The 26,449-nt window shown below is 41.1% G+C and overlaps 1 protein-coding gene across 2 annotated transcripts in view; it reads right to left on the bottom strand.

Moving 5' to 3' along the window:
* Nucleotides 1-325: 325 nt before the first annotated feature.
* Nucleotides 326-26,449, bottom strand: part of LOC144493650 (low density lipoprotein receptor adapter protein 1-B) — a 114,567-nt gene continuing 88,443 nt past the window's right edge. For both annotated transcript variants that reach the window (XM_078212931.1, XM_078212932.1), the window contains 2 exons: nt 19,399-19,433; nt 326-5,838 (listed from right to left, as the gene is read on the bottom strand). In XM_078212931.1, the coding sequence (XP_078069057.1) occupies nt 5,754-5,838; nt 19,399-19,433 (120 nt within the window). In that variant the 3' untranslated portion in view covers nt 326-5,753. The remainder of the gene's footprint in view (nt 5,839-19,398; nt 19,434-26,449) is intronic.

Here is a 26,449-nt window from a genome sequence, read left to right as displayed (position 1 = left end):
CATTTTGGTGATCTCGGATTAGCTGCTTGTTGTGTTTTTATTAAATAAATGTTATGTCTTTATACAAAAATATCTGCCTCATGAGTTTTGTGTTGTCTGTAGCTAAAGACAGTACTGACTATCTCAATTTACCCCACAACAGCCCCCCACCTGGTTCCCATTCATTTTTCCCTTCTGCTCTGCAAATTCTCTATCATCCTGGAAAGCACTTTGAAAATAAGCGTGTATTCAGTGCTAATGAAATCATGTTAAACTTTCGTTCTCTACTTTGCAGCTCGCCATTCATTCAGTTAACAAAACAAATTCCTTCCCATCTGAATATGTCTCAGGATTTTTATTATTTCATGTACATTAATTGTAAAAAGCACTGGTAGTGATTTTATTATAGTACAGATTTTATCCAAAATTCAGCACAACTGTAGGCAATTAGAATATAACAATATCAAATTGTGAATTATTGGAAACTCAATAAATTCGTGAAGTTTACAGAATGCTGCCATTATATTACACCTACTGTATTCACACTGTTACTCTATGGGTTACTGGGCTTCACTGTGAGATAATTCTACCCGTGTGTGCTAACCAACATACAGAGTAGTTGGAGATTTTCTAATGTTTTCAGAGCAAGTGTAAATTTACAAAAACGGTAATATTAAAGCAGCATTTTCAAAATGGATTTGATAGAACCATTGTTCTGTATTACTGAAAAGGCTGCAGTGGAAAGTGGTCCAAACTAGACGGTCTGCAAGAGAATTCTTCTGAAGACTGCATTCAAACAGCAAAACTATGGAATTAAACAACTCGTTTGCATAGATACCCGCTAGGATGAACTTAAGTCTGCCACTACTATTAGCATTCAGCCTCAACATTTCTCGCTGACCATCTCACAACTCATAGTACAGCTTCATATTTTGAATCAATCACGGTAATACTAACACAGACTTAGTGCTGTTTGTGTTTCAATGAGTACTTGGAGCTTTAAATGGCACAGGTCACAGACCAAATAAATTAATGATGCTTGCTAATTAATCTAGACGTCCAGAGATAGTTTCATTATGGTGAGTACAGTGGTTCCAGTTGGTAACAAATTATATTACAAAATGTCAATAAGAAGCTTGACAATGGAATAAATTAGTTTTCTTTCCATTTAAATATTACTCAAAGTTCTTTGTAACCACAGTTAAAAAAACAAATAAGTCATTGCTGCCAACATTTTCAATGTGCTAGTATAAAATACTAAAAGTCACATTGCATCACCAAACCATGCTCAGTACACAGCACAACCTTATTTATTTAAATACAATGAAGACTGGTCAAAATAGATTTTATATTAATATACAGGTTTTTCAAAATTATTGTACAACAAAATAGGCTTTAAAAAAGCACATTAGTCCAGTGTAATTTCTTGTTTTTAAATGAGTTCTCGAGTTGCTAATTACAGCAGCATTGGTTGGTATAGTAACACCTTTTGTAAAGCAGCATTTCTACCTTAGGACAAAGTTGCTGCTGCTTAAAAATGTGCAGCATTTTCACTTTCATTTTTTAAAATGTTTAAAATTTATAATTGTGATTAAAAGATAAGACCATAAATATCTAGTGTTATTCCCTCGGATGGCTGTGTGATGTATATTAGTTCCAGTGAAAGTCCATTATATCACCATGTCCTCCTTTCACTAAGATAATTTCCTTCAAAAGTTTAAATCTCAGTGTGGAGACAAAGGAGACTTCATAATTGATCTAAATTCACTGAAAGTTTTCAACTCTTAAAAAAAATGTCCTCGTCACCTTCAAAATTCATAATGAAGGTAACTTTCAAGAGGCTACAGCTATGAGGATTGCAATAGTGAGTTTTAAAAATGTGCACAGGCATATCCTCTTTTGTTATTTGTTTTATAATTTATTTGCCACCCCAATACATTACTCGAAGGCCTTGTGTTGCAATGGTAGCATCCCTCCTGACTTCTAGCACAGAAGCCCCAAGTTCAAGTCCCACTTCAGGGATTCGGTGACCAAATGGTTCACAATATGGTCAAATATGCTGATTCTCAGCCTGCAAATCCTTCCAATATCTCTGATGGCAGCCAGTAAGGGAAATTTCCTGGTCAGTTATACTGCAGGAGGCAACAGCAAACCACTGCAGTACTTTGCCAAGCATGATCACGGACCAATCCAATTGAAGTCCACAGTTGACCAATCCAATTGAAGTCCACAGTTGCCAATGCCCTTTTAGGCACCCTTTAAGTATATTTATTAGTGTCACAAATAGGCTTACATTAACATTGCAATGAAGTTACTGTGAAAATCTCCGAGTCACCACACTCGGGCACCTGTTCGGGTACACTGAGGGAGAATTTAGCATAGCCAATGCACCTAACCAGCATGTCTTTCTGACTGTGGGAGGAAACCAGAGCACCTGGAAGAAACTCATGCAGACACGGGGAGAGCGTGCTGACTCCACGCAGACAGTGACCCAAGCCGAGAAACGAACCCGGATCCCTGGTGCTGTGAGGCAGCAGTGCTAACCACTGCCACCAGAGGAGGAGGAGGAATATGTTAATCAAATGTTACTGTGACATTGAAAATACATGGTCAATTATTTTCCTAACTGCATTAGATGCCACCTTGTATCACAGGGAAACAGTAAAAATGTGTTAAAAATTATGCTTTGAGAGCTATTTTTTGACATTTGATATGAAACAGAATTTTAAAAATATGGTTGCATTAGGTACTTAAAACACATGGGGCCCGATCGTATGCACCCCTGCTGGTCATGTTTTCAGGTGGGGGAGTGGCTGGGGGGGATACATAAAACATGTTGCATCACAAGCCCACCACCTTCCTACTCTAGGGCTGTTCTCTCTGGAGCGGAGGAGGCTGAGGGGAGACTTAATAGAGGTGTATAAAATGATGAAGGGGATAGATAGAGTGAACGTTCAAAGACTATTTCCTCGGGTGGATGGAGCTATTACAAGGGGGCATAACTATAGGGTTCGTGGTGGGAGATACAGGACGGATATCAGAGGTAGGTTCTTTACGCAGAGAGTGGTTGGGGTGTGGAATGGACTTCCTGCAGTGATAGTGGAGTCAGACACTTTAGAAACATTTAAGCGGTTATTGGATAGGCACATGGAGCACACCAGGATGATAGGGAGTGGGATAGCTTGATCTTGGTTTCAGATAAAGCTCGGCACAACATCGTGGGCCGAAGGGCCTGTTCTGTGCTGTACTGTTCTATGTTCTATGTACTCAGCTCACACCCATAGAATGCTAGGTGGGTGGGTGCCGAAGTCAGCAGCCCATCCACCATATGTAAAAAAAATTAGGGTCAGTGAGAAACTTGTTAACAATCCTACTGACCAGAATAATACGCTGCCCACACCATAGCACTTTTGGTGTGGGCAGTTGAGCAGGAGTGGGCAGAACATTTTTAGAAGCAGCATAACATGAACAAATGGGGGGGAAGGGGCACCAATTTGGGTGGGGGCACCTTGTTTTTCAAAGCCCCCTTCCTTCCATGCCTTCTGCCAACAGAATCTGGCCTCCAGACCCTCCTGGTATCAAAACTCACATCAGATTGGCTGGCGGCTCCCAAGCGAGAGACTTCTCCCAAATGAGGGGCGGAATTCCCACTGTTCCCCAATTCAACCTGCCCACAGCATGTTTATAGTTGTAGGGCAGACTGGCAGGAGGGAGTCGGCAACCTGACTTTCGAGGGGGTGAGCTGACCACTCCTGTCACCCATTTCCCCATTAAAATACAACCCACGGTCTCCAAAACTGACCTCTTTTGTACAAGAATATTTGAAATAATTCACTTTTAGCGAGAACACCCCGTGTAGAGCAAAACGTATACATCATTTCCCCCAAAGATACAACCCAACAGACCCAAACAAAACACTATTGTCTGTGACCATTCTTTACCTAATGTATGATTCTACTCCATCTGATGTGAAGTCATGAGCATTGAGAATATTCATTTCCTTTCTGCCGACATTTTTCAATGTGGAGAAATCAATTCAAGGAAACACTTCATTTTGTCTACAGAATTAAAAATGCTTTCGCCTCAAATAAATTATTTTCACAAATTTTCAAACATTCCAGTAGATCAGTAATCTGCAAATACAATCACTTGGAAACTTGTAGATGAGCAATTTAACCTGTACAGCTATAGGCAAAAAATCCTTTGCAGCAGACCATGATATATATCTCACTCGGTGGCAAGATGTAACAAGTGGATTCCTGAACATATTTGTGTACATATTAGTTGTAACATCTAGTTTTCAATATGGTTGGAGGTAGCAGATTAATGGTCAATGATACTAACAGTAACCATTTTATCATAGCTAGCAATGTCCCTTGCAGTGGTGTCACTGCAACCCTGTGGAGTTAATTCTTTGCACAAATCATTATCCGGTGGGTTGGATTATATGCTCCGGATGGGCTCCCTGCACCCCCGCATAAATTTTAGGGGTGCGTTCACCTCCATTTGGCCGGCTTGTCGGGCAACGGCTCTTTAATTAGTCTGAGACGGGAACTTCTATCAGTCTCCAGCAAGATTCATGCCATATAGAGCTGATGCCCAATCAGAGGCCAGCAGTTTTGTGGCATTACATGACTGGTGGTCACTGCTGGTATTGCAGGAGGCATTAATTGTCCATTTAAAGGCTTTAATTGGGCCAAAGGCAGGTAGCCCACCTGACATCTGGCACATGGCATCCCAATTTACTGATCCACCACCTGTGTTCCAGCTGCAGGTGGCCTGCAAAATCCAGCCCAATGTGTGATGGGTTGCCATTTTTTTGGTAAGATTTCCGTAATAATTTTTTGTATGAGAATCGTCTTATTCTTTTCCTAGCAACTCCTAAGGCAATTTAATTTCCTTTCAACCATTCTGCTGGTCACTTGAAACAATGATAAATGGAGTTGTTGACTAATCGTAGCAAACAATTTCTGTTACTTAGTGTACAATGGGTCCAGAAATGACAGAAAACAAAATCCAATGTTGGAGTGCTTTGGGAACCATTAGTTCAGGGTCACCTTCTTCCTCCCAAACACACTATACTTACCACATGTCATGTCTCAAGTCATTCATCTGCTATATCCCATAATGTTATTTCTAAAAGAAATCTAATTTGTATTTGAGTAAAGTTAGTCAGTATATCTGAAATTCTGTGCTGCTGACAACAGTACTCAAGTATGTTTGCCAAGTAATGCCATATTTTATCCACTACCAGCTCTGGAAACACTGAGTGGTGACAATAAGAGTGTTTGAATACTCTACAATGCAGCTACCTGTGTGCTCCTGTGCAATGTGCCAAAACCAGAGATAAAACACATTACATTTCTATCTGAAATCACTGCTCCCACCCTCTGTCCCTTTCCCAGCTGGTTTAGATCTAAAGATACTCTTGCGTCAATCATTCAATTGCAGAAATGGTTGTCAGACTAAGACCAAAAACATTTGTTTCATGAAAAGAATGGTGGTTCAAATCCAAATACTCTTTGAAAAATATCTGGTTATTGTTAAAGCATCAAAATGAATAATCTGAAAAATGTCCATTTTCAAGCAGGTATCAGCCAAACAGAAGCAGCGTGTTTCCCACCAGTCCTCTCTTCTCGGCATGTTCCAAACCAAGCCAAAGTTACAGTGGTTAGAGTGAGTGACAGGCAATTTTGCCTGAACCAAGTGCTGTGGTGACAAAACTTCCTTGTCTGAGTCTGTAGGTGATGGGCACACTTTGCTCAAGTCTGGGATCATAGGAGGGCCTCTTCTACCCGAGAGTCCTGAAGATCTACTGAGACATTTTTACACTGTATACTTCTCCGAGACTCCGCAAGTCTGAAATTAAAACAAAGAACATAGTTCACTTCCATTCAGAGAGCATATATGCAGGTCAATTTACAAATCCACAATGCCATTAGGGAGCCTTGTCCACTGCATGTTAGAAATGTGAGATGTCCACAATTTTCTAACCATCAGAATGAATTACCCTTTATTTATTATCTTTCAGATGTTAGATTTCATCCTGTAGCCACTTACATAAATCACATTATTGAACATTGAAAATGCTTATGTTGATTCAAACAAAAATATCGAATTAACTTTTATTACAGTATCTAGACTGCCCCAAAGCACTTTACAACAAATGGGTACATTTTTGCAGTGTAACCATTGTTGTAATGTAGGAAATGCAACTCCCAATTTTCACACAGCAAGAACCTACAAACATGACCAGATAAGCTGCTTCAGTAATGAGCATTGGGGCTGGGATATTGACTAGGTCTCCACTGCTCTTCTTTGAATAGTGCTGTGGGATCTTTATATGCCCACCTGAAATAGCAGACAGGGCATCAGTTAAACGATGACGCCTCTGGCAGTACGGCATTTCCTCAGTACTGCTCTGGAATGCCAGCCTAGATGTTGTGCCCAGGTATCTGAAGCTTGACTAAAGCCCACAAGCCTAATGACCCAGAGACAAGCGAGTTACCACTGAGTCACAGATGACGCAAGCAGAAATAATCATAATTTGCCTTAACCTGTTTAAAACTAAATCTATGGAAGCAACACTCTCACAGCTGTTTAAAATTCTGCAACTGACAGTGTCTTTCAATTAGCTTATACTCAACTACTGTTAAATCCTGAAAAGAACATGAGAAAAAAATGGGCATTTGTCCTATTTATCTTTTTTGAGATATTTGACCCAAATTTGAATTCTTAGTCTTTTGGTTTCAGTTGCGTTTCTTTTAGCATCATCAGTCTCCCAGCAAGCAGAATGTTCCAAGACAGTGTGCTTCAGAGTATCAGTGCTATGTTTCCTCCAGCCCTTGCTTCCTTTGGAGAGGGCTCCTCAATGGGTGCATTATTTTACACTGTGGTTTACACATCCTCAAATTATTAATCTCCTGATTCAGCACAAATATCTTCCTCATTCACCTCACCATTTCTTTTATCGGTCTGAAAACTTGAATCTAAATCACTTTTTGGGTCATAAGCTATCGGCCAGTATTTTACGACCTCATTCAAGTGAGGCTCGTAAAATCCCGCCCGAGACCAACGGACAATTCCGTTCTGTGAGCCACGCCCTCCCCGATTCCGGCGCAGGCGTGGTGGTAAAATTCTGGCCATAGTCTCAGTGTACAATCTGAAGGCTTCACTTGTGGTTAAGCAAGCAATAAACAGCTATTTTTGCCAATTTGAGTGCCCCCATAAACCCAGTTCAACAGAATCACTACACAAGTTTTTCCCCCTCTATAGGGTGAATGGAGCACATCACAGACCAACACTAAAGTCCCATCAATGCACTGCCCAAGTATTGCTAGATCCCAGGTTTATTTCCCAATTCAAATTTAACCATCTATTGTGGTGTGATTTGAACCTGGAATTCCAGAATATCACTCTCGGTGTGTGGTTTACCAGTTTCATGACTTGTACTATTAGGCCACAGGAGGAACCTAAATGATCGCAGCAGGATTTCAACCCACAATCTATTAATTGCATCATATTTTGCACCCAAGTTGGATGAATGTCTTATCAATTAAACCAGACAACCAACACAGGCTAGTAAAGTCGCCATGCTCCCAAATGACCATAGGCTGACTGGTGGTGATTTAACCTGAGCATCACCACATCACAGGCAAGGGGCAAGGTTGAGAAGGCGGGGCCTTCATGAATAACCTCAGCCGGTACGGGAATTGAACTCACGATGCATCAATCTGCATCACAAACCAGCCCTCCAGCCAACTTGAGCTAATCTCTTGGTACATGTGAAAATCTTGGGGGTCGATGTTCTTCTTGATCTCGTTTGCCAAGAACATCCAAAAACTTTGGGCATTCCCTACAGTACAGAAGGAGGCCAGTTGCCCTTGATGTTCTAACTAACAAGGGTCTAGAAAATCTATACTCCATTCTTAGTCTGATTCACAACTGGCTAATTAATTCCAGTTAGGTGGTTCTGTTGTCATAAGTCAGAAATGACTGTTTTAAGCAGTACCTACTAACACGGGTAACATTTTCCATTTACATATTCTGATGGAAAATTTGGGATCTGTGATAGATCTCCCATAACAGATTATTAGCACATTTCAATTCAGTGTAGCACTTTCTGCGCGGAGTCAGGCAATCTCTAATATAGGGGTGTTACACTTGGCCTCTGGCTCTGAGCTGAGGGTGGGAAGTTTCACCAGAGTTTTCACATCATGACTCAGTGCTGAAAACTACATATTGGTAGAAATTAAGTCACAGAGCCGCCCAGCTATGATACATCTAGAGTCTACAGCTTGCTATCATTCATTTTCTATGTTCAAGGGAGGCAGTGGCATAGTGGTAATGTCACTGGACTCATAATCCAGAGACCAGGGTAATGTTCAGGAGACTGGGTTCAAATCCCATCAAGGCAAATCGTGAAATTTGAATTCAATAAAAATTTGTCATGATCGTAGAATCCCTACAGTACAGAAGGAGGCCATTTGCCCATCGAGCTGCACCAACAATCCCACCCAGGCCCTATCCCCGTAACCCCACGGATTTTACCCCACTAATCCCCCAAACTAAGGGGCAATTTAGCATGGCCAAGCCACCTAAACTGCACATCTTTGGACTGTGGAAGACACAGTAAGATGTTTAACATCAGGTTAAAGTCCAACAGGTTTATTTGGTAGCAAAAGCCACAAGCTTTCGGAGCCTTAAGCTCCTTCTTCAGGTGAGTGGGAATTCTGTTCACAAACAGGGCATATAAAGACACAAACTCAATTTACAGAATAATGGTTGGAATGCGAATATTTACAGCTAGTCAAGTCTTAAAGGTACAAACAGTGTGTGTGGAGAGAGCATTAAGACAGGTTAAAGAGATGTGTATTGTCTCCAGACAGGACAGCCAGTGAGACTCTGCAGGTCCAGGCAAGCTGTGGGGATTACAGGTAGTGTGACATGAACCCAATATCCCGGTTGAGGCCGTCCTCATGTGTGCAGAACTTGGCTATCAGTTTCTGCTCAGCGACTCTGCGCCGTCGTGTGTCATGAAGGCCGCCTTGGAGAACACTTACGCGAATATCAGAGGCTGAATGCCCGTGACTGCTGAAGTGCTCCCCAACACTTCAGCAGTCACGGGCATTCGGCCTCTGATATTCGGGTAAGCGTTCTCCAAGGCGGCCTTCACGACACACGACGGCGCAGAGCCGTTGAGCAGAAACTGATAGCCAAGTTCCGCACACATGAGGATGGCCTCAACCGGGATATTAGGTTCATGTCACACTATCTGTAATCCCCCCAGCTTGCCTGGACCTGCAGAGTCTCACTGGCTGTCCTGTCTGGAGACAATACACATCTCTTTAACCTGTCTTAATGCTCTTTCTACACACATTGTTTGTACCTTTAAGACTTGATTAGCTGTAAGTATTCGCATTCCAACCATTATTCTATAAATTGAGTTTGTGTCTTTAAATGCCCTGTTTGTGAACAGAATTCCAACTCACCTGAAGAAGGAGCTTAAGGCTCCGAAAGCTTGTGGCCTTTGCTTCCAAATAAACCTGTTGGACTTCAACCTGGCGGTGTTAAACTTCTTACTGTGTTTACCCCAGTCCAACGCCAGCATCTCCACATCTGTGGAAGACACCCAGAGGAAAACCACGCAGACACGGGAGGAATGTGAAAACTCCACAAAGGCAGTCACCTGAGGCCGGAATTGATCCCGGGTCCCTGGCGCTTTGAGGCAGCAGTGCTTGCCACTCTGCTGCCCATGATGACCATTGTTAATCATCATAAAAACCCATCTGGTTCAGTAATGTCCTTTTTCAGGGAAGGAAACCTGTCATACTTACCTGGTCTGGCCTACATGTGACTCCAGATTCACAGCAACATGGTTGACACTTAAATGCTCTCAGGCAATAAATGCAGCCCAGCCAGCAATGTCCAGATCCCATGAATGAATAAATTAAAAAAATCACTTAAACGGAACACCTTTGGAACCATTGAACAGAAGTCGAAACAAAACTGGAAATTATAGAGCGGTGTTACATGATGCAAGGCTGTAAATTATGCCTGTCCATAGGTTGGAGTGAAATTATGTAAATCAAGGAAACAGCATTTTGTGAAGATTTTATCAAATTTCCTTACTCAATCACAATTTCGAAAACACTTGAAATTCTTTTGAAATGTTGGTGGGAAATGTTTCTATTGAGTGTATAATGGTTTGCTGTGCCTTCCTTCTCTGAATGCCCAACAACAGCAAAATGGTTTGTTGCATAAATATTAAACTCAACATACAAGAGGAGCGACTGACATTAAACAGACAAGGGTCACACATGATCATTGTGCTATGGGGAAAAAACTGGTAGTTTTGAGCATGAGGCTTGTGGGAAAGTATAGCAATGTAATTCCACTAGGGGACAGCAAACATCAATGTACCACGATCACCGATGTTGCGTTTTTCCTAAGTGATAAGTTTGGATCTACAATTTTACAATTCATAGAATGATATAGCACAGAGGAAAGCTATTTGACTTATCGTGTCTGGATCAGCTCTCTGGTCAAACTACCTGGATTGTCCCATTCCCATAATTAAAATGATCAATCCGTTTAGTCATGATGAGGGGGGCAGCGCGCGCCAGCTAAGACTATCACTTTAATAGGAAAAGAGAGGATTTTTAAAATGTCAACTATTTTCCAGGAAATCCAAGGCAGCTCGTTCTGTTGGAGAGAAGTTTAGGGGTGGGGGACTTAAAAATGTTACAACACAAAGAGGCCATTCAGCCCATTGGTGTCCGCGTTGGCCAAAACATAAAAAACAAGCTGCTCGTTCTAGTCCAACCTTCCAGCACCCAGTCTGTAACCTTGCAATTACAGCACTTCAGGTGCAGATCCAGGTACCGTTTAAATGAGTTGAGGGTCTTTGCCTCCACCACCCAGCGAATTTCAAACACCCACCACCCTCTGGGTGAAGACGTTTTTCCTCATGTCCTCTCTAATCATTCGACCCATCACCTTAAATCTGTGCCCCGGTAATTGACCACCCCGCAAAGGGAAACAGGACATCCTTGTCTACTCTATTTAGGCCCCTGATAACTTTGTGCACCTCAATCAGGTCAGCCCTCAGCCTCCTGAGTTCCAAGGAAAGCAACCCCAGCCTATCCAACCTTTCATCATTGATGCAATTTTCATGTCCTGGCAACATTCTTGCAAATCTCCTTTGTACTTTCTGCAGAGCAATGATATCCTTCCTGTAATATGGCAACACAATTCTTGCTGTGGCCTGCCCAGCGTTTTATACAATTCCATCATTACATCCCTACTTCTGTATTCAATATCTCCTCCAATAAAGGAAAGTATTCCATATGCTTTCTTTACGATCTTATCCATTTGTCACATCATCTTCAGGGATCTGTGGAAATGCACTCCAAGGTCTCCCCCTTCCTCTGCCCCTCTCAATATCCTCCCATTTATTGTGTATTCTTGAACTTTGTTTGCCTTCCTCAAATGCACCTCTCTGAATTGAATTCCATTCATCATTTTCCCACCCACTCAACCAAGCCACTGATATCATTCTGGAGACAACAACTATCCTCTTCATTGTCAGCTACACAGCCAATTTCTGTGTCATCTGCAAATTGCGTCATATCGCTATGACAACGAATGAATACCGCTCGACAATCACCAGACAGGAGTGTTCCCTTCCAGTCAGGGAACACTTCAGCAGTCACGTGCATTCAGCCTCTGATCTTCGGGTAAGCGTTCTCCAAGGCAGCCTTCATGACACGACAACGCAGAATCGCTGAGCAGAGACTAATAGCCAAGTTCCGCACACATGAGGACGGCCTCAACCGGGATCTTGGGTTCATGTCACACTATCTGCAACCCCCACGACTTGCCTGGGCTTGCAAAATCTCACTAACTGTCCTGGCTGGAGACAATATACATCGCTTTAATCTGTGCTTAACCCTCTCTCCACTCACATTGTCTGTACCTTTAAGACCCGATTACGTGTAAAGACTCGCATTCCAACCATTATCTTGTAAATTGAGTGTGTGTCTGTATATGCCCTGTTTGTGAACACAACTCCTCACTCACCTGATGAAGGAGCTTGAGGCTCCGAAAGATAGTGCTGCCAAATAAACCTGTTGGACTTTAACCTGGTGTTGTGAGACTTCTTACTGCACATCTTCTGCATCAGTGCACAAATTACTATGTACTTGTCCAATACACCCTACCCTTTCCTTGGTTATTCCCTTGCTCTTCATGTACTGGTAAAACATATTTCAGATTTTCTTTGATTTTACTTGCCAATATTTTTTCATATCTCTCTCTTTGCTTTCCTAATTTACTTTTTAATTCACCCCTGTACCTTCTATATTCCACTAAGCCTTCTAAAATATGAAGTTTTTTGTGACTGTCATAAGCTTTCTTTTTCTGATTTATCTTACTATATATGACATGCGCTGGTGTGGAGGGCGGGGAGGGGGGTGTTGCGGGTGGGTTATGTCGTAACTTTGTTAGTGTTTGTGGGTTTTACTTGATAAAAGCAAATTACTGCAGCTGCTGAAATTGGAAACAAAAACAGAAACATTCTGGAAAGTCTCAGCAAGTCTGTCAACAGCTGTGGAGAGAGAACAGAGCTAATGTTTTGAGTCTGGATAACCGTTCGTCAGAGCTCTGAGATTTTCCAGCATTTTCTGTCTTTGTCTTGAAGCTTTACTGTTCATTTACAACACCAACCAAATCTTTGGTGAGTTTTGCAGCTGTGTCATATGCACACATTTATCGCCATTTCGCTACCACCATTGTCATTATTACACCATGTCAAACAACACGTTAATCATCTACTCAAACCATTGTTTTTGCCAAACAAACTTGGTTTTGTAGAATCATAGAGGATTATAGCATGGAAACAGGCCTTTCGGCCTAACTTGTCCATGCGACCCAGTTTTTACCACTAAGCTAGTCCCAACTGCCTGCATTTGGCCCATATCCCTCTACGCCCATCTTACCCATGTAACTGTCTAAATGCTTCTCAAAAGACAAAATTATACCCGCCTCTACTACTGCCTCTGGCCGCTCATTCCAGACACTCACCACCCTGTGTGTGAAGAAATTGCCCTTCTAGACCCTTTTGTATCTATCCCCTCGCACCTCAAACCTCTAGTTTTAGACTCCCTTACCTTTGGGAAAAGAGGTTGACTATCTATCTCATCTATGCCCCTCATTATTTTATAGACCTCTATAAGATCACCCCTAAGCCTCCTATGTTCCAGGGAAAAAAGTCCCCAGTCTATCCAGCCTCTCCTTACATTGTATGGTACATGGTTCTGCAGAAGGGTCACTTAGATCCAAAACATTAGCTCTGTTCCTTGCTCCATAGATGCTGCCAGACCTGATGAGTTTATCCAGCATTTCCTGCTTATAAGATGCACTATGTTCATGACACGAGTCACAGAAAGTAGCTGCTTTAATACAAGTTTGTTGTCCTATTACTGCTCGAGCAGAGATTTCACACCCAAGTTGATTCAGTTGTAATATCTAAATAATTGGACTTCGTGCCAAATAAGGATCCAATTTCTGGCAGTCTGTTACATGATAATTTAACAATTGAAATGAGTTAACTTGTGTGGTTTTTTTTGGATATTGAATAAGTGGATGGTGAGCAGGGACTTGGGCATATGTGCCATTATAGTGGGTTGTTTTGTTCTGTCCTTCATTATGGAGAGTTTTAATCCTCAGCACCTCAATGTACATTCAAATAATTAAAAACAATGATGGGACTGCACATCTTCTCATTGATAAAAAAGGAAAAAAAAACCAAACCAGCAATTAGTGGAATACTGGTGATATAAAACCATAATCATCAGAGAGATGATTTTAGTTTAGATTTTTAGTTTGGTCTTAGTGCCAGCAGACGTCCTTCCACCTAATTCCAGGATGCATAAATGATCCAGGCCAAGTTTCCGGGGTTCAGCCATTGAAATTCAGAAGACAGACCCAACTCTGGATGTTTCTGGGCAATAGGTGTGGTAAATTTTGGAAGCCACCAGTGCCACGCTCCAGCCCAGGTGGTCAGCAGTGCCACACTCCAGCCCAGGAGCCCAGCAGTGCCACACTCCAGCCCAGGAGGCCAAACAGTGCCACCCGCAGATACAAAGGGTAGAGCAGTCTTTGAAATTCTATCCAAAGAGTTTACTTAATGAATTAGCGACACCGCAAGTGACCCAGAATATATCAAAGATAAAAGATTCATTGCCCAATTGGATGATGCTCAACTGTAGGCCAGTCTTTTTGTTCCCTTCACACTCTCAATATTTTATATCTGATAAAGAGAACTGCTCAAAGAAAATGATGCAAAAATGATTGTTTTTAATGTCCCGATGCTTTTTCTCCAGGGTTGCACACAGCAGTGGCCTGGAGATTGGTCTTCAATTCCTGGAGACTCCAGTCCAAAACTGGAGGGTTGGCAACCCTAACTGTAACCACATAAAAGAAAGTTAGCAGGTTTCACACTTGGCATTGCTAGCATCCCACATCTGCATGCAGGCGGATTCCAAAACACTGACAGAATATTACAATGTAATAATTATCCTATTTTGTGCCAGCAAATTATTGTCATTAAATATTCCAAACAGGACAAACTCACTTTGTAATCTGTGAGCATGATATCATGCATTTGCTGCATCATTGTTTACTACTGGTGGTAAAATAAGTTGAAGAGCATGCTTTCAATTATTGGTCTGACCAGTTTGATATGGAGACAATGAGGTCTCTGAACCCTACCCAGTAATCATTTACACAAACACAGACATCACAAATTCACATAAAAGGGCTAACCAAAAGAAAATCACAAGTCATGCTTCATAGGACAGGACAGATGGATCTTACAGGTGATATCCTGAAAGTTAACTTCCTAATTCTAATATAACTGTTCTGCTCACCTAACCTCAAAAAACTCAAAAAGTTGTGCTCGCACAGTGGTTAGCACTGGTGCTTCACAGCTCCAGGGTCCTGGGTTCGATTCCCGGCTCGGGTCACTGTCTGTGTGGAGTTTGCACATTCTCCTCGTGTCTGCGTGGGTTTCCGCCGGGTGCTCCGGTTTCCTCCCACAGTCCAAAGATGTGCTGGTTAGGTTAATTGGCCAGGTTAAAAAAATTGCTCCTTAGAGTCCTGGGATGCGTAGGTTAGAGGGATTAGTGGGTAAAATATGTGGAGGTAGGGCCTGGGTGGGATTGTGGTCGGTGCAGACTCGATGGGCCGAATGGCCTCCTTCTGCACTGTAGGGTTTCTATGATTTCTATTTCTATGAAGTTTAAATACTCACAGGTACAGCATCACTAATACTTGCAAATGGAGTCTGCACACTTATTGATACAGTCCCTGAACGTAAAAGTTCAAAATTGATGTCATTACTAATGATTTTAGCCAGCATCTTGAACTTTTCTTCAAAACAAAAGTCTAAAGCTATATATTAATTTCATAGCATATTAAATAAAGAATGCTTCTTGCCAGGAATCAAGCTCTTTAGGCAGGTCAATCAAATTGACAAGCAGACTTGTTTACAATCTGTTCACTGTCAACTTAACTGGCTTAGGTTGAGATATATTCTTTCCTATTTACTTCACTTTGATCACTGGTTTTGCTGACGTGGAGGACTGCTTGCAGTCTTCTCAACATGAAAATTTAACATTAGTGTTAACTACGATTATTTTCTTTCCAGCTACATTTCAAATGGCTTCTCTACAAAATACTGTATAACTTGAAGATCTGCAAATGGGATGAACGATCTCCCATGTCATGCTTCAGGCATCATGAAGTAAGCTACATGTATCACTGCAAATGACAATAGAAGCCAATGTTCCTTTCTGTAAAGAAAGTACTAATGGAATTTTGAACTTTTGTGATTCAAATCGGAGGTCTATTGTTCACCCAATAATTTAAATTTCACTTTTATTTTCATTCCTTCTGGTGCAGAATTATGCACTCTTCACACAGTTTGTGGACCGGAATGACAGCAAGTGTCCAAACTCCATCGATAGATGGAATCATAAAACAATGGGCATTTTGATCTTTTGGCTTTTTCTTACTAGTTTAGTTTCTAAGCATTTATTCATGGTTCAAATTAACCATCGAATGAAAATATGAGTTTAAAAGGAAATAGGTGCATAAACATAAATATATTAATTAAAAATATACCTGTGATTGGCTCAACTCCATCCACAATGCTGCTTGTAAAAATGGGAAAATAAAAGTCATGCTTCACATAACTTAGTAATTTTTGCAGCACCTAATGCTTGACTTGGTTACTTTTTGGTAAACATATTTGCAACTGAAAGTTGACTGGACATTTAATTCCAGGATTCCACTCTCAATACAAATCTCTCACATTCGTGGCATCTCCTTCTCAAATTCCAAACCCCATGCATTGCGTGGAAGACACATCTGGCATGGAATGGCTCTCAATAGATTTTAGTGAAGATTAAGTTACTCCCTTGCAACAAATACCAAAAAAAAATCTTCCTTGAAGAGGCACAAATAGAAGAAAAAATGCCAATTAAGGAAGTGAACATTTGTAAAGACATTTGAATTTAGAAATATTTTCAGATATGCTAATAGCAATCTTGAAAATCTTGTCCATCATGTCAGCTCTGCGATGATCTTAACATTCGAACAGCAAATTGCTGTTGAGCTAATTATTCAATTTAATACTTAATAGTTTCCCAAGGAGGATGTTACTGCCTATTATGCCATGTAACAAGACAATGCCCAAGACACAGAACTACTGATAAAAGCAATGAACCACTGCAATACAGGATGCCCTCCTTTTTTTTTCTGAATAGAGGGTCTTTTCCTATACAACACCTATAGGAAAGATCACATGCACATCTGGAATGCTGATGAACAGAATATCAATTAAAGTGATAATCAGAATAGTATCAGGATATTGAATTCGATGATTAGCCATGATCAAAATGAATGGCAGAGCAGGCCGTAGGACCTACCCCTGTTGCTAGTTTCTAAAACCAGCTGCAATCATTTAAATAAATCATGCATAAGGTACTAGATGTTAAAACTGTTTTAAATTACCAGCAGGTTCACACTGCTTGACCTTTCCATTTCCCTAGTGTGTGCTGTAAACCAATGCTCAATGTCAGGGCCAGATTTTGGCTAGGTGGGCTATAATTGTGCAACATGTTGGAAATTTCAAAAACCCCCCTGGCAATCTTTGATAAAGCCATATTTACTATAGTGCAGTAAACTGTCAGCCCAGTCATGTTTTGAACTTGATCACGTACCTGTTGCAAAATAGTTCACCTCAGCTACAGCAACTACAACTGGCTTCAACATCTTGAGGCTACGAAGGTGCGATTCTTAATTCTGATAATTATCCAGTGCCCCTGCTGTAAACTGTGAATGTGTGTGTTAGCACTGGGTGTGTTTATTGTAAAGAGAATTGTAGTGAGTTTGTGGAGGAGCTGGACTTGCATCATCTTTTATTACTGGACTGCAACTGAGAGGCTAAACAATGTGGACATTGATAAAAGGATAGTTTTGAGCTAAGCTGGTGCCTTCTATGCAAGAGCTGCCGGCTGATACTCATGCCCTCATTCACACACAGGAACAAGAATAAGGTAGTTAGACGCCTGTAACTGTCCCATCATTCAATGAGATCATGGCTGATCGGCGACCTAACTCCATACACCCACCTTTGTCCCAGAATCCTTAATACCTTTTGGTTAGCAAAAAGTTATCAATCTCAGTTTTTAAATTAACAATCGATTTATCAATTGCAGTTTGAGGAAGAGTCCCAAAATTGCACCTACCTTTCTATGTGGAAGTATTTCCTATCCTTATTCCCGAAAGGTCGGACTCCAAGTCCTACACTGCCCAACCAGTGGAAATAATTTCTTTCTACCGTAATATCATGAGCAATTTCGATCAAATTACCTTGTAACCTTCTAAATTCTAGAAAACAGAACGCTAATTTGTTTAATCTCTCCTTGCAATTGAAAAATTATAAAAAGCTCTTGGACTCGAGGTATCATTCTAACAAATTTACACTGCACTCTGTGCAAGCTCAATCTAGCCTTCCTACGACATGGAGCCTCGAACTGAACATGGCTTCTCGTGTGGCCAGTTAGTTGAGATATTGGAGTACCCAAGGAAATGTTGCCTAACAAACATCAGCACCTTCAGTAGAGTGAAAAAATTGACAAAGGGCAAGGTGAAACATGATAAAGAATCAGAAAGAAGCAAATTTGGGTTCAGAAATCCCTGTTTAACATCCTTATTTACAGTGCAATTTTAATAACAATATTCCCAATCTAAAAATCCTAGCTAGTCATTTATTTTAGAATGCAATCTGCCTTCACTAACCGAAGGCTTAATTCCTAAATTAGTGTGTGGAATGTTTACCACATAACCAAAATATTTTATAGGGCAAATTAACACACATCTTCTAATATTTCCTTTTAGTTTAAACATTTCTTGCACAGTAATGTAATAATTTGTGCCCAAAGATAAGCAAATGTTAATTCTCATGGCCTCATAAGATTCAATATCAAATTACATTTATTAGATTACAGTGAGCATTTTGCAAAGGAAACAAGTACATATCCATTAAGAACAAGAATGCTGAAAATAAAATATTTTTTAAAATGCAAAATTTCTATTTCGCAGAAACTATTATAGCAGAGAGAATTGACCGAGGTGCATGAATATTATAAGAATAAACACAGAATTAGTTATAGTAAGTAGCTTTGAGGTCCTATCATGTTTCCTTTAGAAGCTACTGGAATTAGTATATTTATAGAACAGGTCCTAAATCTGGGATGCAAATGAAGTGGATTCAGTTGCACTCATTCTGTAAGGTCACAAAAACATGATTTCTTTTCAGAGAAATAGAGCAAAGGATTGATCTGCCCTTCTCAAGATTCAAAATCACTAGTTGTTTAGGCAGGGTTCATTGGTGAGCAGTGTGGTTGCTAGGGAAATGGTTGCCATTTTGTTGATGATTTTCTCTACTGACAAGACATTTATCAAGCTTAAATGTTGAGCACTTTCTGTTAGGCTCTGAATGGAACAGAAGTAGTTCACAAAAAGCACGTATCTTGGGCTAAATGAATCTCAATTTTTTTTCTGGTAAATACACAAGGCATTACAGAGAAAAAATGATGCGCGAAGAAACATATTAATCAGAGACATCATCAGATCCGGGAATAAAAAAGTTCTTGTCTGGCCAGGCAGCCACTTATAACCACAAAGATAAGACAAAATGTTTCACATTACAGGAGCATGCAAGATCATGCCACTGTATATTTAACCGTAAGTAAAGATAAATTACCAGCAATAAAACCATTTTATCAAGAAATTTATTTTGGACAGGATTTTTTTTTGGCCTGTGTAATAAAGGATTCTAGGATACCTTACCTTGAGAAGGCATCATCAAGACCATCATCCTCCTCCTGCAAAGAACATTAAGAAATCTTGTTAACTTAAGCTACCATTATCTAGTGCCTCATGTAGAATTATCCTATTTATTACATTAACATTTCACAGGCATATATTTCTACTTGTTAAGGTGAGATTGAACAGCCCTCTCTTCCATTTTACGCCAAATTACAACAAGCACTCCTGACACCAAAACCACCCCAGTGGTTTCAATTTACTAACCGATCTTTATAGCAGTACTGAATATGACCACAAATGATCAACTATATTAAATTTGGAAGTACTTTGTACTGACAATCCATGGCTGCATTTTGCTCGAGATCTTTAACTGAATTAATTTTGTATGCTAGATTCATTCAAAGTCATATCCATCAAACAAGGTCTTCAAACCAGTCTTGTTGACCTGTCTCCTGCGGATATTGCAACTCGTAGATTTTCTATCCTCTGATACGCGACTGCATTTTAATAAGTCCTCAACACAGAAAATGCATAGCAATACTAGTGCCAGACAGTGAGTGAGAGTCTGGGCAGTGGGAATATGGTTGAAAATCACACACCTGGCTGTTAAGCAATAGTAGGGCATTTACCAAAGTAGATTTTTGGCTTGTAGTGAAATGGAATGTACAATCAACCAATAGAGTGCTTCTTTCTGAAAACTGATTTGATCAAGCGTGGTATCAGAACATCCCATTGACATGGACAGCAACTGATTCAAATTGCAATAACGCTAGTATAATGAGCCAGTATTTTAAAAATGCATTTTTGGAGATATAACACTTTTGAATAATTCAAATCTTTGGTAATGGTGTAATCATCTGAATGTCAATGCCAATTTAACAACAAAGGAAATGACTTGGAAATTTCAAGAGTATAAATTGATACAAAGCAGCTTCATAATTTCTATGCATCTTCAAAAAGAATGAAGGCAGCACCTCAAGGCCCAAGCATGGCCTGACACTTTCACGGTGCCCCTCCGTATTTAGGAGCCCCCAACCACGTCATCCCCATTTTCTCCTCTTCAAACCTGGTGATGAGGAAGGTCTATAAAATTCCATCCTCCCATACTGTGGGTTAACTTCTTACAACATCCTCCCATACTGTGGGTTAACTTCTTAAGGTCCCCCATGGTCAGCTTATGATGAAAGTGAGGAGGTGTGGGATAGAGGGAAAGTTGGCCGATTGGATAGGTAACTGGCTGTCTGATCGAAGACAGAGGGTGATGGTCGATGGAAAATTTTCGGATTGGAGGCAGGTTGCTAGCGGAGTGCCGCAGGGATCAGTGCTTGGTCCTCTGCTCTTTGTGATTTTTATTAATGACTTAGAGGAGGGGGCTGAAGGGTGGATCAGTAAATTTGCTGATGACACCAAGATTGGTGGAGTAGTGGATGAGGTGGAGGGCTGTTGTAGGCTGCAAAGAGACATAGATAGGATGCAAAGCTGGGCTGAAAAATGGCAAATGGAGTTTAACCCTGATAAATGTGAGATGATTCATTTTGGTAGGACTAATTTAAATGTGGATTACAGGGTCAAAGGTAGGGTTCTGAAGACTGTGGAGAAACAGAGAGATCTTGGGGTCCATATCCACTGATCTCTAAAGGTTGCCACTAAAGTGGATAGAGCTGTGAAGAAGGCCTATAGTGTGTTAGCTTTTATTAACAGGGGGTTGGAGTTTAAGAGCCGTGGGGTTATGCTGCAACTGTACAGGACCTTGGTGAGACCACATTTGGAATATTGTGTGCAGTTCTAGTCACCTCACTATAAGAAGGATGTGGAAGTGCTGGAAAGAGTGCAGAGGAGATTTACCAGGATGTTGCCTGGTTTGGAGGGTAGGTCTTATGAGGAAAGGTTGAGGGAGCTAGGGCTGTTCTCTCTGGAGCGGAGGAGGCTGAGAGGAGACTTAATAGAGGTTTATAAAATGATGAAGGGGATAGATAGAGTGAACGTTCAAAGACTATTTCCTCAGGTGGATGGAGCTATTACAAGGAGGCATAACTACAGGGTTCATGGTGGGAGATATAGGAAGGATATCAGAGGTAGGTTCTTTACGCAGAGAGTGGTGGGGTGTGGAATGGACTGCCTGCAGTGATAGTGGAGTCAGACACTTTAGGAACATTTAAGCGGTTATTGGATAGGCACATGGAGCACACCAGGATGATAGGGAGTGGGATAGCTTGATTTTGGTTTCAGATAAAGCTCGGCACAACATCATGGGCTGGAGGGCCTGTTCTGTGCTGTACTGTTCTATGTTTCTATTAACAATAAATATGGGATCTGTTTCAACGCAGCACTGAATTCAAGTGGCCCTGCTGGGTTTGTGAATCACGTTTTGCCTCTTTCCCCTACCTGCAAAAATTGGATACCAAGAATTTGGGGGTGGGAGGGGGGAGGGGAGGGGAAAAAGAGTGAAGAGACCTTCTCATCTGAATCCCCACCAGCCATGTTTAAAGGGCCACAGTCTTCCCAACAGTGCAAGAATCTGGCCCAATATCTAACTGATCACAAAACGGAAATGTTGATTACTGTTGTCATACTTATTATTCTACAAAAACAACACAGGAACTGTCCGATGTGTTTAAAATGCACGAAAATTAAATATTTGATTGTTTTAACATGCTTAGCAGGATGTCCGCTGGCATTGGTGAGCATCAAAGAGGAGGCCCAAGAGGCGTTTCAATCCATCAGCCTAAATAAACGAGGTCACCTCTCAGCAATCTATCAACTTTGGAAGACAATGACACAATTGAATGCTGAGGGATTCAGCAACAGGAGGAGTAATTCAGGGTCAGAGGCAGATAAACTTACAAAGACAAAAATATGCAGTCTCTGTGATGGGTAGAGTAGGAGCGGCGCTGGGTGGCGGCAGACTGAGGCAAAGCAGGTTTGAAGCTCAACGCCAGCTTTATCCAAATGCAGTGCCGCTCAGGTCCATTTCACAGCCATGGAGGGGTATGGAGTCAGTGATAAGGGTGTGGAGTTTTTGGTTTTAGTTAAAAATTATTCTTACCCTATTCCAAATATTCAACTGGAAGGTATATTACATCATCTCCTGTCTAATGCCAGACAGACAGCCTGGCAGCTCAGATGTTGGGTGTTGTCAAACAATGCTGAAGTGGTCTTTGTCTGACTATAAATGGCAGCTGATTCTACATCCATGAATGCTAAAACCAGTCATACACGCGATGTGTTCTTCTGGTCTGCTGCTCAGACTTTGAGATACAAAGATAGGAATTGTGACAGATATTGGAGAAAATAAAGCAAAGTAGTGATGTTTAAATGTGAAAGATATATTAGTGCAGTTATCACTCCAGTTGATTTCACACCCAGATAACTGCAGCACTGAATACTTAACACACAACAGAGAATTGAGATAGGTGTTAAGAAAATCATTAGCAATGTTGCATTTCCGCTGAGGCACGAGTGTCAAGACTGATATGTATATTAGAAGCAGATTAATAACAGGAACAAATAATAAAGGGGATAAATAGCAGCCAGAGTATACTTAGGCAACCTAAATTTGAGGTAACATTATATATACATTGATTCAAATACACTAAGAACATAAGTGGTCCATTGAGCTTGCCTTGCCTATAAGCTCAGAGTTGAACTTCTACATCAACTCCACTTTCCTCATTCAATGATCCCACAATCTTCAAGCTCATAGACTAAAGGAAAAGGAAGGGTCCTAACACTGGCCCCTGAGGAACTCCATTACAAATCAACCATCCATTAATCACCCCCCTTCCTCCAGCTCAGCCAAATCCATATCCATGTTGCCATTGACCCTTTTATTCCATGAGCTATAACTTTGTTCACAAGTTTGTTGTGCGGCACTGTATCAAATACCCTTTGGAAGACCAGATCAACAGCATTGTTCTCATTAACCTTCTCCATTACCTCTTCAAAAAACTCCAACAAGTTAGTTAAGAAATCAACAAGTCCCTTAAGAAATTCATGCTTTACTTCTTACTTTACTGCTTCTCCCCATCAGACTACTGACATTTAAACTTGCTATTTTGTGTTTGGTCACCTTTTCATCTTTCCTTTGAACTTTCTTCTGGAACCATTCTTGTCCAGTGGATGGTAGATCATATTCACTCCTCACAGGGTTCTGGCACTTTCAGGATACATCCTGGTATGGGTGCCATTTCCATTTAAAATAACCATCATTTGATCTTGATGGGTGGTTTTCCAGATAGTTGCCCTTCCCATTTATCCAGACTTGGGAACGGCACCAATATATGCTGACTTGTCTTCACCAGTGATTATTCTAACCCAAGCACTTAACTCTCCTGCTTCCCTCTGCAGCCTATTTGCATCCTCCTCATAGCTTACTTTTCCGCGAAGTTTTGTTCAGTCAGCAATTGGATACATTACACTCATACTCCTCATCCAATTCATTGATACAGATTGCAAATAGCTGAGGTATAAAGGCTGATCCTTATGGTGCTCCACTAGCTAAACTCTGCCATGCTAAAAATGACCCCACTTAATCCTAGCCAGCCCTTGGCTCGCTGCAATTTCCAATTGGTTCTTTGAAACTTCTATTGTGAAGCGGGATACAAAATATTTGTTTAACATCTGCCATTTCTTTACTTTTCATTATATTTCTCCAGTAACTATTACTTACACTAATTCTGCCTTTACACATTTGTAAAACCTCAAAAATCAGCGTGAAAGGCTCTGGAAGATTATAATCAAGATTGGGCGCCCAGATGGTTCGATACTTCCACGATGGCATGTAGGCCCACATCTTTGATGACAATTAGCCTTCACCTCACCCACCTTTCCCTGTCATCAATGGAGTGAAACAGGGCTGCATAGTGGTGCTGGCCCTCTTCAGCATCATGTTCTCAACAATGCTCACTTCTGCCTTCCAAGGTAAGGACCCAGGCATCGACATCAACTACTGAATAGACAGCAAGCTCTTCAACCTGCGATGTCTCGAGATCAAGACCAGGATCCTCATTGATAGGCTGCATGACTTCCTATTTGCTGATAACTGTACACTAAATGCTGGAAATGAGGTAGACATTCAGCACATTATGGACCATTCGCCACATCCTTTGATAACTTCAGTCTCACGGAGGGAGGCAGTGGCATAGTGGTATTGTCACTAGTCTAGAATCCAGAGACCCAACATAATGCTCAGGGTTCGAATCCCACCACAGCAGATGGTGAAGTCTGAATTCAGTAAAAATCATCTGGAATTAAAAGTCTAATGTTAATCAGAAAACCATTGTCGACTGTCGGAAAAACCCACCTGGCTCACTAATGTCCTTTAGGGAAGGAAATCTGCCATCTTTACCCGGTCTGGCCTACATGTGACTCCGGTCCCACAGCAATCTGGTTGAATCTCAAATGCCCTCTGAAATGGAGGGCAATTAGGGATGGGCAATAAATGCTAGCCCAGCCAGTGATATACACACCCCATAAAATGAAAAAATGAATTGAAAAAACCATCAGCACAAAGAAGACAGAAGTCATGTTCCATCCACTCCTGGAAAGCTCTATCAAGAGCTGACAGTGATAGTCAACGAGCAGATGCTGACCACTGTGGACAGGTTTACCCCACTCTTTCACACTGATATTGATTTTGAGACCGATGCCAGAATTGCCAAGGCCAATCAGAAGATTTCACTATTCAGTATGGGAATGTAGAGGGATGAGCCTAAAAACCAAGCTCAAGGTCTACTGAGCAGTCACCCTCTCCACACTTCACTACGTGAGTGAGACCTGGACTGTCTACCAGGGCCACACAAAGAAAATCAATCACTTTGATCTTTGCTGCTGCCACAAACATCACAACACCAAGTGGAAAGATAAAGTCCCAGACACAGAGGTTCTCGGGAGAACTGACCTGGTCAGCATCTTCACAACAAAAGCTGCTTCAATGGGCTGGACATTTCACCAGAATGCCTGACAGTCGACTCCCTAAACAAATCTTCTGTGCTGAACACCAAAACGGAGCACGCTCCCTTGGTGGCCATAAGAAATGCTTCAAGCATATCCTGAAAGCCTCCCTCAAGGACTTCAAAATTGACATTGCATCATGGGAGACCCTTGCCCAGGATCGCTCAGCTTGGAGGAGTAAAATTGTCAAAGGCCCGTCAGCAAACGAGGAGCAAGGTCAGCCCAAAGCAAACGCAAGGCACCTAAAAGCCATGAGAACAGTGTCCCCAACAACCTGCCAGCCTCACTGTCCTCTCCTCACTGCACTAGAACCTTGCTCGCTAAGATAGGACTCATCAGCCACCTTCGCATACACACAGCCCAATGTCTGGATGACAAATGAAGATGGAATTCTTCAATACTGAAGGATGAAAGATGACAAACACCTCAAAATCAACTTGAAAGTGGGTAAGAGAGAAATATATCCAAGTGCAGACATTAGAAACAGCAGCCCAACAGCATTGTCCTGCCAACAACTGAAGGAGAAACTGAGGGTAAAAAAAGAAGAAAAATCAGATAGGTGAATAAAACTGAAATGTAGACTGATGGAGGCTTGAAGAAAGACAGAGAAGAAGCAAGGCGATGCCAACAGCCCCACTAAGGTTATGGTGACAATGAACAAACAAAAGGCTCTTACAATCATTTTAATTGTTTGTTAGTTTCCTCTCATTCAATTTTTTTTCCCCTCTTTCATCAATAAATCTTTGATGATTTTTAAAATCCTTCCAATCATCAGGCTTGCTGTTCTTTTTGACAACATTGTAAATTTTCTTTTAATCTAATACTATCCTTAACATCTCAAGTTAGCCTTGATGTAACACTTTCACAATGAAGTTTTTATTCCTCAAAGAAATGTATGTGCTGGGGAATACTGAACTACTTCTTTAAATGATTACCATTGCTTATTTGCATTTTTTCAATCCGATGCCCTAATCTACCTCAGTCAACTCGCTCCTCCCACCTCCATAATTAGCCTTGTTTAAATAGCAGGCCTTAAGCGCAATTACCAATTAGATACAGTACAATATCAAATTCATTTTCACAGAAATGTTTACATAACTAATTTAATTTACTATGTTAA

This window comes from Mustelus asterias, chromosome 5 (genome assembly GCF_964213995.1).
Source record: "Mustelus asterias chromosome 5, sMusAst1.hap1.1, whole genome shotgun sequence".
Lineage (NCBI taxonomy): Eukaryota > Metazoa > Chordata > Chondrichthyes > Carcharhiniformes > Triakidae > Mustelus > Mustelus asterias.
The sequence above is the reverse complement of the archived record's forward strand: the minus strand, read 5'-3'. Positions and strand labels throughout refer to the sequence as shown.